Below are 15,662 nucleotides of genomic sequence, written 5' to 3'. Positions count from 1 at the left end.
AACAAATTAAGCAATATTCGGATAAGGGTTGTCTCCAGCAAATTTAGAAAGAAAAAGTTCTCTCAGAATGAGGAGGTTCGGAGGGAACTTCATAATAATATACCTTGTGGAATCACCTCGCAGATTTGAGCTTACTCTCTTGCGATGTTTTTTCTTCTCCAACGTGCTCATAGTTAATTAACTACTCCTTCTATATTTTTACGTAGGTGTATTATTAATGGACCTTGTTAAAGTCAAGGGTTCACTGTGGATGCAGGCCGCATCCAACCAAAGCAACTGGAAGTATAAGGAGGAATCCTTTGTTTTACGGCTGATATTATAATGATGATGATTTATTAGTCAATAATGTTTGTCACCGGAACTGTTCAATGATACTTGCAAGTTAAATTACTGTAGAACTTGGTGGTAATTAAATTTACTTTGTCAACAGGACATGGCAAACTACAGCTGCGTGGCCGAAAATATAGCAGGCAAAAGAATATCGGAGCCCGCCCTCCTCACTGTCTATGGTAAGTTTTTTTGGCACTCAAGATTAGCCCAGATGGTGACACTTCAGTGCCCCATTCATTAAATTCAAATGTGGAAATAGTAACACATGTGAATGGTTTTAAGTGGTCACAAGAGCAAACAGTTGAACAACATTTTATGAATCATTTGTTTGTTTTGGTGATTAACTTAAATTCTGAACTAGGATTTTACTAAAGTACCTTGGAAATTTCCTAAAAATGTTTCACTTATCTTGCATGAGAAACCTGCACTCAAAATTTCATGTCTGAACTTAGAGGATAAGATTTTGGGAACTATTTCACATTCATAAAATGTGCAATATCAAGAAGAACCTTGTATTTCCGTAGAAAGAACCGAGATAAACAGTAGCCTTTATTATTATTTTATTCCAATGATCTAAGTGTAAGCTTACACTTAAATCTATTCGAACATTGTGGTGTCAAAAAACAACAAATGCAAACTCACTTTAAAGCACTCTTATTTCATTTATAACATTAATGGGATAATAAACAAAAAAGATACTTCTAATTTGAACTCACCGCAACATCAAAGGATTAATAACAAAATTGCCCGCTAATTCTCCCAGCGATTTAGTATAACCTAACAAGACATCGGGCACGTTCCGCACATCATATAATTCATCAGACAGCCATTCCCGATGGAGCTTAACGCTCATTTCACCCTACTTGTACATAATAACTATCTTTACTTCAGCGAGATCAAGGGGGCATCCGCCGTACAATTATTGCACTGCGCTTGAGCATGGGAGAGTCATTAGATCGCCCACGCCATGGAAATATGGCGCCTAACTGATTGCAATCAGCACCTCTGACTTTACACGTCCAAAATTCTTGTTTCTTAACATTAAAGTTAGAATTATTGGTGGCGTTGGAAGGGCTGTGTGAAATAATTGCAGTATAATTTTAGTTGTGCAATACTTTATTGCTAAAATAATCAGGAATCCATCTTGCAGTGGCGTGGCTGTAGAGTGGATTCCGGACGGGTTGTTTTTGCCAGTCATGACAAGAACGAGAAAGATTCCGAGAGCAATCCAAACTCACGCTTTTCTCACTCGTCAGGTTGCTTAACTAAAATGTTGATTTCACGCTACTGCCTTGTCGGGTTTTGAGAATCAATAGTTGTTTTAAGTTTTTGTTCAATTTAAACCTAAAGGATTTTCTTAAAATATAGTCATAAACTGAGAAACATCTATAAAGCGTACCGTACTTTCGCACTGAGGGTTCCGTGCAGTCAAGGGCAACATTTTTTACACCATTAAGAGGCTGGTTCACCACCCATTGATTAATTTTAACTGAAGGATAAATGTGATTCCGTCTCTGTTTGATTTTTTTGAATAGACAGAGACGGCATCACATTTATCCGTCAGTTAAAATTAATCAATGGGTAATAAAACAGCCGCTAAACCTCCAAAAAAACGATTTACATATTAATTAAATTCTTTTTTCAGATATTTTGCTAACTACAAGAAGATGCTTTTGCATCAAGATTAGTTTACTTCGAAAAAAATCGATATAAATTTTGAATTCTGAATATTAGTTACAATTTTCATTAATTCCCTATTAATTATTAATTTTCCCTCAAGGGCGACAATATACCAATAAGGGTCAACACAACACAGTTACCTTACTTTGAATTTAGGATTAGCCATAACCCGACCAAGATCAAAATGGCGTCTCAACAACAAATCCCGTTGCGGTTTGATCCTTAAGCTAGGTTTAAACCAACCTTCGAAACCTGCAAGATTATAATTAAACCCCTATTTATAAACAAATTAACCTATAACTATAACTTAACTATAACTTTGGCCCGTGCCCCGTTTTACATTAAGACGAACCTACAAATTCCCAAGGATATCGTCAAATGCAACTAAAACAGTTCATGTGAAAATTAAAAGCAGCGATCTCAATTCCAACTACGAACTCTCGACTCCAGCATTGTGATGTGTTAAGGGTCATCACTAAGTTCCCAAAAAAATAACTAAGAAAACATTTCCGGGATTATTCAGTCTTACTAACCCAAATACCTACTGAGATATTCCAGAATAACTTTATACGACTCTAGAGGTATACCGGGTGGGCCCTTTAACAAGAAAAAATTAAAAAATAGATCGTATGTCAAACTGCACTAACGTTAGCGCAGTGACGTTTTTAAATGGTTAGGTTTTTTATTTCTATTCTACTGTAAAGTTTATGTTGAAAATAGGCTGAATGGCTTCGAGAAAAGTATGGTACGGCCGTGCCTTTGTTTTTGTTTTGCTCGACTTGGCGGGGGCACTGACGTGCCCCCAGATTCAAAGAAGCACTATGAGGCAGCATTTTTGATGTTTGTAGCTTGACAAGCGACGTCAATCGGGCTCTAGGATGGCTTCCATTGATAATAACAACCTACTGTTTAATTTGTATGAAAAAGGGAAAATCTAAAAACTCAATTATTTTTAAAAGTTACTGAATTAATGTCTTTCAGTTTGATGAGTACGGTTTAAATTATTTGCTCCTGTTAAAGGCCACCTGGTATAAAAATGATGTTAGTAAATTTTGGACATGGAATATACCTAATTACATACATACATGCTAGTGTCTAACTTGGTTTACTAATGTTTCGGCGAATAACGTTTGGAAACCTGTTTCATTTCCCAACTCTTTAATATTTCTGAAACTGTAAATATTTCAGGATTTTTATAAAACTAACCTAACCTTACCTAAAAGGTTCTAAGCGATGGCCCTGAAATAAATCCTGAAATATTTACAGTTTTAGAGTTTGCGAAATGAAAAATTGCGAAATAAAACAGGTTGTCAAACGTTACGTTTCGAAAAGGTAGTACTCGGTCTAGGTTAGGTACGGTCAAGGAACCTACCATGGAACCTTTTCAAGGGAAAAGTCATTACGATGCGATGCGATGTCACTGACGTTTACTGTGAAATAAATGGAGGCTCATGAATTAAAGACCTTGACCGTATGTGATTTGTAATAGTTGGGACTATGTTGCATATAAGTTAGGTTAGGTTTCTGCTGGGATACATTTGTCAGTACGTAGCTTTCTTACACGTGTAGTTGGTAATTGGTTTTAGTTCTAATTGGAATAGTTATTTCTGAACCAATTACGTTTATTAGTGGGACAACGTTCCCTTTGTTAGTTGTGTTAGGATCGTGTGAATTGGGTAAAAGGCGTTATCGCATACCAAAATGTACGAATGTGGTTTGTAATCTAACTGGAATGCGTAAAGCTTGACTGGTGTATATTTAATATCGTCTAAATTGGCATTGGTCTCAAGTAAACAATGTTTAGGCATTTTTATTTTATTTTTTCACAAAATAGCCGAATTTAAGACACCTCTCTGAAGGATTTTGGTTTTAGTGAGGTTTTAATTTTTTTATCCTATTTATAAGTTAACGGAATTATAGCTAACCATAGCTGCCATGGCGTTAAAAACTGCGTATATCTTTGCCCGTCACAATTATTTAAAAAAACGTAGTGTCTTCGGTCACCTGTCAGTATTACTAATCCTAACACTTAACAGGTTTTGTTACATAACGTTTATTTACAATGAAGGTCAAACAAAGGTCAAACGTTATTTAGCAAATATACACACGATCAAATGATTTAATAAACCTATTCCTCGAAATGGTTTTGGTATTAGACCACATTGTAAAAAAGTGTTCAATGCTAATTGCTGACACTATTTAGGACGGACTCTTTGTAACCTGATAACTTTGTGATAATGGGTTGAGATGTATAAATAAAGACCACGGTTATCCTAAATGGTTTCCCGATATTTTGATACAAGGCCATGACGCTAGTAGATGCGTCGATACATCGGGAGCTGGTAAAAAGTAATCGTGGTATCTATCCCGTAGAAGATTCATCTAGTAATTCTAATTATATCAACTAATTTAATAGTGTCAGTATCGTTGAACCCCAAAGTAGTATTGATCACCATAATGCACAAATTTTTGAACTATGACTATTTTTCAACCGCATCTATAAACAGCCAGTGACTTCCTTTTACAAGCTTGTAAAGTTTTTACTTTACAAGCTTCTTTTATTACTCCACGGGAATCTGAAAGGAATTTACCGATTATATATCGTAAGCTATTACCGTATAATGTGCTTTAATCTTAGCGTAGGCGTGCTCAACAATACTTACTTCATATTATTTAATAGTCTCCATGCGTGTTAGCGGTGTCACGCCATTGTAAGAATTATCTTCTATCTTCAAGATAACATTCTAAGATTCTTCTTTGTGCACCGTTGATAAGTTAAAAATATTTAATGATGCGAAGAGTTTTCTAATTTTGTACCGTTATGTCGTTTTGACGACGTCGAGCTTTTGTTGGTCATGCTGCATTAATATTTTTGTGGGACTTTATTAGTCTTAGAAATAAATAGATATCGACGGGTCTCTGACTTAACCTCGTATATTAAACTTTATGATATCAGAACATCTACTTTAGGATGTGCATCTAAAATTGTTGTTTGAGTTTCTTAAATTTTCATATACAAGGCTGAGTCACAGACCCGTCAATATTTGAGTATATAAACTGCTCGAAAAACATTTATTATTAGACTTACATACTTACAAGGTGAAGCCTGACCTTAGAAATAGAACGTTTCTTCCTCATCAAATCAATCTTCCTAAAAACGTCTGGTCGGCTGATTGGAAATAGCTGAATGTGGTGATCTCTTGCCATCAGGAGACCCACTAGCTCGTTTTCGATCCACTCGAATAAAAAGAAATGACATAAAAGTTGGATCATTTCCATCCCATTTTCGTTTTCCCGTGAGATAATTCAGAAGATCAAAGAATCTGAAGAGAAAGCAGCAATGGTTCACGTGTAACATATCAATAAAAAAACACTCCCACTAATTTCAATTCACTGGTTCATAATTCAAAATAACCGCCCATAATTACCGGCCTTTTCTAACTTAATTTAAACATGCAGACAGCAGATTAATATTAACAGTACTTTAATAAGTTAATAACGGAGCTGAATAATCTAAGGGCAATCAATTTTTATTGAGAAACGCCAAAATTGTGGCCACGGGTGGTCGGTAACTTTTAAATGAAAGCTATCTCTATAAAACACTGACCAAATAGAACTAGGAAATTGATGCCTACCGAATCAATAAATTGCTATAAACATTTTGATGAAGCTAAGTGATTTATTGTATCAACACGATAACAAAATATACACAAGGCGCCCCACGGCTGTGCCACATGTAGGAAAAATATTATAAATCGAAAATTTTACCGGAAGAAGACTTAATTTTGATTTTAAAAACAATTAAAAGTGTATCAAAGATTTTGACCTACTCCATCGAGTCGGGTATTCTGAAATAAATTTTGGTAAGAGCTCTCTCGAGAGAACTCACGCTAAAATAAATTACTTAGGTCACTACATCTAGATATATCAGAAGGAACTCATCAGCTCTCAAATTCCGCTTCAATATAACGCACCCCTTTTGTTAATTGAAGATATATTTCATACGGAATTCCTGTTACCTCATCAACTTTACAAAAAAGGGTTTTCAAATTTAGCCAACATATGGCGAGTCAACTTTAAATGGGCAAACATAATGACTTATCATTTAAGTAAATTTAGTGATGCATTCGCCGTTTTGAGAAATAATGGGCGGGTTGCACTTAAAGGCGGGGGCACAAAGAGTTTTTTCTTAAACATTTGAGGAAAACAATAATTGATGAAAGTTTGTAGAATGAAGGAATGTTTTAATGGTTTTTATCGCGTCTTTATGCCGAACGGCAAAGACAAAAGGAAATAGGTATTACAAAACTAATCAACGCATTTATACAATACTAGCTCAGCTGTTGCCCGCGACTCCGTCCGCCTAGAATTCGTTATCCCGCTGAAACTACTAAATTTTCTGAAAAAAAACTATTCTGCGTCCTGACCGGGACTCAGACTATCTGTATACCGAATTTCATTTACATCGGCAAAGCAGTTTAGAAGTTATGAGGTAACAAACAGACAAAGAAACAAACAGATTTACACGCATTTACACGCATAAATATGATTAGTGGGATGTAGGATAGGATGTGTGTTTGTATCGGCATATGTTTTAAATTCTATCTGTACCATTTGCTTCACTCCACCTCTCTGCTCTGACAAATGTGTTCCATGACATTTTAGTCCCCAGTGAATAATAATTCACGACGGTTCTGAAAACAGACCTCCTACAAACCCTTGTGCACCAACATACCAATCAACGGTAGTCAAACGTGGTTGACCAACAACACCACAAAAAAACGGCCACGTCCAAGTGGATGGGGGGTTCCGTACAGTTTTTTGGCATGATTAAGCAGTGTTAGCAGGGCCAATCAACTATTTTACCGACACTGGGCGTCTCCTGCGTTACCAAAATTGTCTCTGGCGTTGCCAATAAATCGTACTTCCGACAAGATATTTCACGGTTTAATAGGTTGAACTTACGTAGGATGGCATGTATTCATGTACACCATCTATTAAATTACAGAAAAAACATGTTTACTTACAAAAATCTGCAATTGTTTGAAAATGTCGCGGACAGATTAGTGTCGGTAAAAAAGTTGATTGGCCCAGCAGAGCCCGAGAGAGAATGTACACAGTGTAAAGGGTCATTTTGGATGATTAATGACATTGACAGACATACATGAAAAATTAAGATTTTCAAAGTTTTCTTATTGGTTGTGCTAAGTATTAGAGTTATCTTCATACCAAATTTAAAGTTTCTAGGACTACGGAAAGGCCCATGGGGTGCTAGGGTAGGGAAGCCTATATGTAGAGGTGTTCGGTTATGGCAATTTGTATGGAAACATATATTTTAGTAATGACGTTTTTTTATTAAGTTGATTTAAAAGTGAAACTAAAGACCTAAGTATTCGATATTCATTTCAGCTTAGGTATCCTCCTCTAAGAAAATGTGTCTTGATAGACTGACATAAAAACGGAAAATAAAGTGATTAAGTATGTAAAATATCTTTCTTTATCCTACTTATATTATAAATGTAAAAGTTTATAACTCTGTTTGTTTGTTTGTTACTTTATCACGTCCAAACCACAGAACCGATTAAGATAAAACGATTTAGTTATTGTGATGTGATGTCTTCATGTAAAAAAATCACCAATGTATGTAAAAAAAAATGCGCATGTGTATTGATGGTATTTATTAGGGTTATGGTTTATGGAGGCGACTGAAAAACAGCGTCTGTTAGCCAAGGGACTTTGTTCTGCAAGGCGCAGGCATAAGCTGAGTCGCTTTCCCTTTTGATAGTTTGATTGTACTTATTATTTGTTATGTACCTATGTAGAATTTGTAAACAAACTATTAAATAAATATCTTTTATTATTCTTATTATGATTATTTAGATACTTTGAGTCCCAGGGAAGAACATAGGATAGTTTTTATCCCGGAAAATTGTATAGTTCCCGCGGGATAGCGATACCCGAATTCTACGCGGGTAACGGCTAGTTTCAATATAATTTTCTTCCTTTTGCAACGGGTGTCATGTAATCCAGCTACAAGTTTTTTTTTTCACTTTTTACCATCTCATAGGATTCGGCCCTGGCCTAATAAGGATTCTGTTTTTTTCCTTAAGAGTACGGAACCCTAAAAACATGGTTCTAGGAAGGCTGTCCAGCTTGGTTAGCCTACAACAGCACGCGACTTCGCGTGTGCCAAGGCATGCAAGCGATTCGCGGAGTGATATCCGAGAATGGCGTAGAGTTTTTAGTTTCCGTTTGATATTTTGTGGAGAAATCGGCCATTAGAAGTTCCCACTTTGTGATTCGATGATGATTAGAATAGATTGTTAATGGTGGAGGAAATAATGTTGTCTTGATAAGTTATGGGCTGGAAGTTATTATTGTCCAAGTGAGCGCGTAGCGCCCTAGTATCAGCTTATACTCCATTTAATTTAAGGTTTGAATTAACGGTCAAATTGTAACACACGTTTCTCGGTATTTCGAACACAAATGGACTAAAAGTACCTACAGATACATTTATTAGCGGTATTTACTATGTTTTTAGGATAGAAGTTAACACAATTTTAAATAGTTTCGTTGTTTCATTTAAAAACGTGTGCAAGTTTTACCGTTAAGTTTCAAATGTTAAAATAAATGGAGTATAGGAAAAATGATGTCGTATGTCTAACCGTTAAGCCGTGGTGGCCTAGTGGTTTGACCTATCGCCTCTGAAGCAGAGGATCGTGGGTTCAAACTCCGGGTCGCACCTCTGAGTTTTTCGAAATTCATGTGCGGAATTACATTTGAAATTTACCACGAGCTTGACGGTGAAGGAAAACATCGTGAGGAAACCTGCATAAACTGTGTGTGTGAAGTTCCCAATCCGCGCTGGGCCCGCGTGGGAACTACGGCCCAAGCCCTCTCATTCTGAGAGGAGGCCTGTGCCCAGCAGTGGGACGTATATAGGTTGGGATGATGATAATTGGTACTAGAAATACTTACAAGTGCAGGTATTAAAAAACTAAAAATATTATTATTTAGCTGTTGTCATTATGAAGGCATGCTTTGAAATAAATTGTTTATCCATCCGAAAAGATTCAGTACCTACGATTATTTGCTACGTTTGTGAGTAAGCGTTTTCTGATATTTCTTATGCTATTTATTTTGATTTATAATGATAATTTTGTTTTTTGATTATGTATGATATTGTGCAGTGTTAATAGGTATATTTGATCTTTATTAATTTTATAACCTAGATTTAAGTAAAAAAAATGCATGCCTACTGTTAGAGGGCAGCTAGCACTATTGACACTTTTATAAGTTAATACCTTATAAGAAATTCTGACATCACATTTATCCACATAGTGTTAAGAGAAGTCTCTTCGTTCCATTCTCCATACAAACGTAGTCCCGGTCTCATTTGAAAACTAGGCAACAGATATACATGGAATATTGTAAGTATGGACTAAACGTCTTATAATTATATATGCCTGTGGTTTTTCAGATTTTCATATAAATGTGTAATATCAGAATTACAGGAGCTCATAAAACACTAATAAAGCATTTTTACAAAAATCGAAAACACCACAAGCATAGAAAATATAATGAATATCTTGATTGTAAAATATCATTGATTTCTGTGCTATAGGTACTTTTCGTATAATATGAGGACAACGAAACCCAAAATTCAACCGCCCAAATCTTGAAAAGCCTACAGCTATCTCGATATAAATTACGGGCGTGGTTGTGGAAGGCATGGGGGGGACGGCTGCGAGCGCTTATGTCACGAGCGCTAAAGACAGCAATATCCCAAACGAATACCTAACGCGGCCGCGCGGCCGGCAGGGAAACTTCTCTTAAAGAAAATAAAAATATTTCGTTTCTTTTCATTTCTGCTCCCCGTACTCACTCGAACCAACTGAATCGTGACCCACTGTGGAACCTTTTCGTAGAAAAAGTCATACTCGTAGTGACATCGCATTGCTTGACAAGGGAATATTATGACACTTACTGTGAGAACGTGCTTCGGTGGGTCAGGAATAAAATCTTTCGGCTGTACCTAAAAGTTTGAAGAAAACATTGATTAAGTTTCCCTTTTCGTCAACAGTTAACGGAGGCTGGAGCCCGTGGGGCCCATGGTCCCAATGCCGCTGCAACGGGCGCGCCACCGGCGGCCAGCGGCGTACGCGCAGTTGCACCGAGCCGCACCCGCTGAACGGAGGCGCGCCGTGCCAGGGACAAGCGGTGCAGCGGACGGCTGAGTGCGTGCCGTGCCAGAGTGGTGAGTTGAGAGCTTTAAACCCCTTGGTCCAAGTTCCTAGAGTCACATTCAGCTGTAACGACCTATCTCCTGTAAGGTAAGAAAGTTTAAGCGGAGAAAAAGCACTGTGCTAGAAATTTTAAACGAAGCGCCATCTGAACCAGGTCCATGGTCCTAGTTGCACACAGCTCCAATGAGCCCCACTCGCTGAATGGAGGCGCGCCGTGCCAGGGACAAGCGGTGCAGCGGACGGCTGAATGCGTACCGTGACAGAGTGGTAGTAGAGTTTAAATCCCCTAGTCCATGGTACCAAAGTGACATTAAGCTGTAATGAACCATCTGTTGAATAACAGCGCGCTGTGCCAATAACAGGCGATACAACGTACAACTGAGGACATGCCTTGCCAGAAAGATAAGTAGAAAGTTTAAGCAAAACACCACCTAGACAGACCCTATAGTCGCGCACACCGCAGCATATGGTCTAGCATGCTAAATGGAGACGTTCAATGCCAAGGTTAGGCAGTATAGCCAACAGTTCAAGGTATACCATCCCGTAGATAAGTAGAGAGTTTAAGTACGTAATGTAAAATATCGTTACTACTTTGAAAACTCTCGTAACTCAAATCAATAACGTCATTAAAATTGATCCTTAAAACAATGTACATTAAGTTCACTCAGAAAAATAATCGAATTTGAGGTACGAGTTTTTTTTTTAAGTAGCTACAATATGTTTCTGTAGTAACGCTATGCCGTTATATAACGTATACATTATTAAGCGGTATTCACAAAATCGTAGGATGAAACATAACAAAATTCAAATGTTCAGAAATAAATCATAATTGTACTTGTAATTAATGCATTGTTTACCTTTATTGCTAACAATGAAGAAGGAGGATACATGGACCTACAAGCATACAATAATAACCAACAACTGTTAATCGGTGAGTATAAACAAACTTTATTTCATGTCGGTAAAAGCATGACCATTAAAGTTCAACAATTAAAATCCACTTACAAAATAATTCTACACCACGAATGAATTAAAACCAACACCAATTCAGAACAAAAAACATCGAAAAATACAAAAGATGCGTGCCTAAATCCTTTCATTACGGACCGTAATGACCGTTCAAGTCATATCTTACATCTAAACTATAAAAAACCCCGGTTTATTCCAAAGCTCATAAACTCAAGTACTGAGTCTGGTCACATCAAAGGCAAGTACTTCATAGCTGTAAAATTACACAGGGAGAATTTTACCGCATTTCTGACAAGCAACATGCGGTATTTTGAAGTATCAAGATTGACACGATATTTTGAGGAATCCTAACGACTTTCGAGCCAGAATCTTCATGCATACGATTAGTCATAATCTAAATTGTCGGAAACGATGCTTGAATTTAAAAGATATGGGTTTCAAAGTCCCTATTTTTGAGTCGGAATTTGCATGTAAACAAAATTTTATCGACGTCGATCTCCTTTTGTTTTAACTCCAGCCTTATGTAGCTAATAAAATAGACCAACCGGGTAGACAATAAAATGCAATCAAGAGTTGAACTCAAGCTCAGGATTGTTGTTTCGTTAATTGGTAACACATGTCTGCTCTCTGGCGGTCCACTGCACCACTATTTCAAATTAAGGATTTTATTAATGTACGGTACATCAAAGAGTTCAACAATTATGTATGACGATCCCTTTTATTGATGAATTTAGATTAAAGAGAACACTGATTAATTGCACAAAAATGTAGAGGTATTTATATTTCTAATGATTGTGATTAATGTTTTTACTTCTTTGAATGATTTGAATGATCGAGATTTTATCGAACGGTCGAATATTTTTTATCGTAATATTATTATATTGTTTGATCCACTGATTTTTTAACTTAATTTAAATTGTATTGAATTCATCGACTTTCAGAGAAATTCAATCTTAACTTTTCTAAGTAGTTCATGCAAAAGATTATCCTAAATATTTCCAGTTTTAATCTTCATCACATCAAACAATTCTTTGATCAAATATTACACTTAGAACTCAATGGACGATTTGTGAAATGGTAGAAAACAAAATGTTGGATGTCATTAGAATTTATTTCGTACATACTTCCAGTTATGAGCCGTCGCAGAAACGATTTGCAGATATTAAGGTGCTATAACAATTTTTCACGCGGTTTTATCTCCGCGCATCTGCTACATTGTTTTAAATTCCGTCTCAGAAAGCATGTGAGAGGATATTACATAATTTACTCTGTTTATCTCAACAAACGTCTCCAAAACGACTTCCGACAAAAAAGTATCCTTAAAAAATTCGTACGGAACCGTCAGTGAGACGCAATTACATACAATTTATTAACTTACTTCGGACCATAAAAAGTTGTTTAAGTAAAGAAATATGTTTTTACAAAATGTGAAAGTCCTGCGTTGTTCCTCTAACGAACCTCGACTGATTTATGTGTGCGCGCATTAATTAATAAGAAATGTTACACACTGTTGTAGTTTAATATGCGTATGTTCCACCCACACACGCAAGGGGAGTGAATAATTGGCTGGAGGAAGTCATGAGACTTAGCGGTGTGTCTGTGAGATAAATAATGGCAGGTACTGATCTTGTAGGACTATTTTTGTTTAATGATTGCTGTCGATATATACTTCCTGTCCTTAATTGTGACGTTAATGAGACAAAGATTCAAGAATAATTTAAAAATGTGGATGAATCATGAAAGCTTAAAGTAGATTAAATAAAAATTCTTACTTTACATTGTGTAAAAATACCTAATATTTTAAAAAACTTAAAACCTTTTGCGCGACGCAGGGGATTTGTACCTGCATCTTCTAGATAGACGCACCAAGTATCCTAAGAACTGCATCATGTGGCTCATCAACTTACCCACAACTCTTATATATCTCAAAATAATGTATGATTGTGTTCATAATATTGAACTTAAACACAAGAAATTAATGCATAAAAAGAGAAACAGAAGCACAAAAACAAAGTTATCCCTTGAAGGGATCTCATCTAATCATAGAACGGTTAACAGAATGGTCTCTTAGTATTTCGTTTAGCTTCTGCCGTAACTTTAAAACCTTCTAAAAATGAGCTTTTAGCTTAAACCATACGCCGACCCAGTATGAGCACAGCGCTCTATTATATCTTTTGTAAAAAAAGCCTCGTGATTTATGCGCTAGTGGTACGTAAGGGCAGTTTGATGCATTTTAATTTCAATTTACGCAGCCGATTGGCCGTGGGTCTTGAATTATGAGATATCCTATTAATAATAGCAAACGATGCAGTAATTGGTACTTTCTCTGCTTTAGAATTTGAACGTAACATGAAAACTAATAAAGATGATAGTGCTGTGTTTGATGAAGTAGGTGGTTCTCGGAATAGTAGGCGATGGTTTATAGCTGATGTTTCTGTGACAATAAGATGTTGACTGGTAATAAATTGAAATGCCAACGTAAAATGAAAATTGTTTTGGTAATTGTGGATTCTATTTACATTTCGAATGAAATTAATGTAGAAATAGCTTTAGGGATTTAATCTAGTCATGGAAAAATATTATTGTTTTGAATGCGTGTAAGGTGCAATGTAGCTAGTGTTTATTTGTTTATTTTGCTGAGTTTTCTGGAAAATCAGAATTCATACTGACTGCAAAATATTTAATTGGTCGCTTAGTGTAGTTTTATACTAATTCGCTAGCTGTTTCCCGCGACTTCGTTTGCGATGATCGTTTATCGTTATCTCGTGGAAACTTATGTATTTCTTTGGGTCTCAAAATCAGTCCATACCAAATTTGATCAAGATAAATTTTACTTAGTACTTCACAAAACATGTTTATTTTATTTTTATTACTAACTGATGTCCACGACTTCGTATGTGAAATTTATGTTTATCGCACCGCCTGTGTAGATACGCCACTGGGTTTTTATACTGTCTCCATAGCAAATTTACTCATGAACATGAACATTAAGTTTACGTAGAACAGACATCATAGGATTAGAATTTTCAGCATTACCATACTTTCGAGTCTACATTTGTGGGTGATTACAGAATTTCATTTCAGCCTCGTCTTTACATATGTGTGAATACGAGCAAATAATGAAAATATAGATCCTACTCGTCAAACTGAACGACTTTAGTTCAGCGACTTTTAAAAATAATTAGTTTTAATTTTATTAACTTTTTTATTCGAGTCTAATGCTTGAATTTACGTCGGGGTTTTCAGGTGCGCCGAGCAACCATTTGAATTTAAATTATACAATACGCAGTTTTCGATCGACAGAAAGCCAATTTTATTTTTAAATTTTTATTACAGTTTGAAGTTTATTCGAAGAAGCAATAAAGCAAAATGCTTGATCTTTTTAACGTGACAGGTTACGTCGGTTGGGACTAGGACGGCGTTCATTGATAACAGTTTTTAATTTTCATATTAAAATAGGAAAATCTAGTCTCCATTATTTTAAAAGTCGCTGAACTAATGTTCAGTTTGACGAGTACGATATATGTTTTAACTATTTTCTCGTATTACAGGCCACACTCGAATAATAATAAGCAAAGTACTAACACTAACTTTGTCCCTCAGCTCTCCCCGGGCGCTGGGGTGCGTGGTCTGAATGGTCAGTTTGTGGCGCCGACTGCAGCCAAAGCCGCCGGCGGAGCTGCTCGGGCGACACACCCTGCTCCGGGCCGCATTCGCAGCATGCGGACTGCGTCGGAGACTACTGCGGGGTCCACGGAGGTAAGGGTTACAACCGTATTACAACATAATGAGAGTTTTGTGACATTTTTGCAGGTAGTAGGACCTTGTGCAAGGTCCGTCCGGATTGCTACCACCATCTTGCTCGCTAATCCTGCCGTGAAGCAGCAGTGCTTGCACTGTTGTGTTTCGGCGTGGAGAGTAAGACAGCCGGTGAAATTACTGGCACTTGAGGTATCCCATCTTAGGCCTCTAGGTTGGCAACGCATCTGCAATACCCCTGGTGTTGCAGATGTTTATGGGCGGTAGTGATCTCTTGCCATCAGGAGACCCACTTGCTCGTTTGCCATCCAGTTGAATAAAAAAAAATTGTCACTAGATGGCGTTATTGATGAGAGATCCGTTTGAATTTACAAAAACTAATTTGTTGTTACAATGCGCTTGAAACTTTTTTTATCGATAGGAATAACCTTTCTAATTAACAGAAAAAAATATCAGATTTTTAAGTAGCATCAAATAATTTTAAAAAATGAAAGAGTTTTCTTTACCGCCAAATTACGACAGTCCGGTCGGTTACGGGCTGTTCCATAGTCCAGAATAAAAAACATTAAAAAAAAAATGATGTGTCTTTGACTCGATCGTTTTGACAGGTGACACTCTTTGCCGGTTCGGATAATACCGACATGGAAATACCGATTCGATTCGATTCGATTTGTAGCA

At 36.6% G+C, this 15,662-nt stretch overlaps 1 protein-coding gene across 3 annotated transcripts in view; it reads left to right on the top strand.

Moving 5' to 3' along the window:
- LOC141433582 (netrin receptor UNC5C-like) overlaps window positions 1–15,662 on the top strand; it is a 146,736-nt gene that overhangs the window by 116,785 nt on the left and 14,289 nt on the right. For 2 of the 3 annotated variants that reach the window (XM_074095687.1, XM_074095686.1), the window contains exons 5-8: window positions 431–509; window positions 10,094–10,267; window positions 11,134–11,187; window positions 14,829–14,984. In XM_074095687.1, the coding sequence (XP_073951788.1) occupies window positions 431–509; window positions 10,094–10,267; window positions 11,134–11,187; window positions 14,829–14,984 (463 nt within the window). The remainder of the gene's footprint in view (window positions 1–430; window positions 510–10,093; window positions 10,268–11,133; window positions 11,188–14,828; window positions 14,985–15,662) is intronic. The other variant, XM_074095688.1, reaches the window with a different exon arrangement.

Source organism: Choristoneura fumiferana, chromosome 12 (assembly GCF_025370935.1).
Source record: "Choristoneura fumiferana chromosome 12, NRCan_CFum_1, whole genome shotgun sequence".
NCBI lineage: Eukaryota > Metazoa > Arthropoda > Insecta > Lepidoptera > Tortricidae > Choristoneura > Choristoneura fumiferana.
Note: the sequence above shows the minus strand (reverse complement) of the source record. Positions and strands in the feature narration are given on the sequence as shown.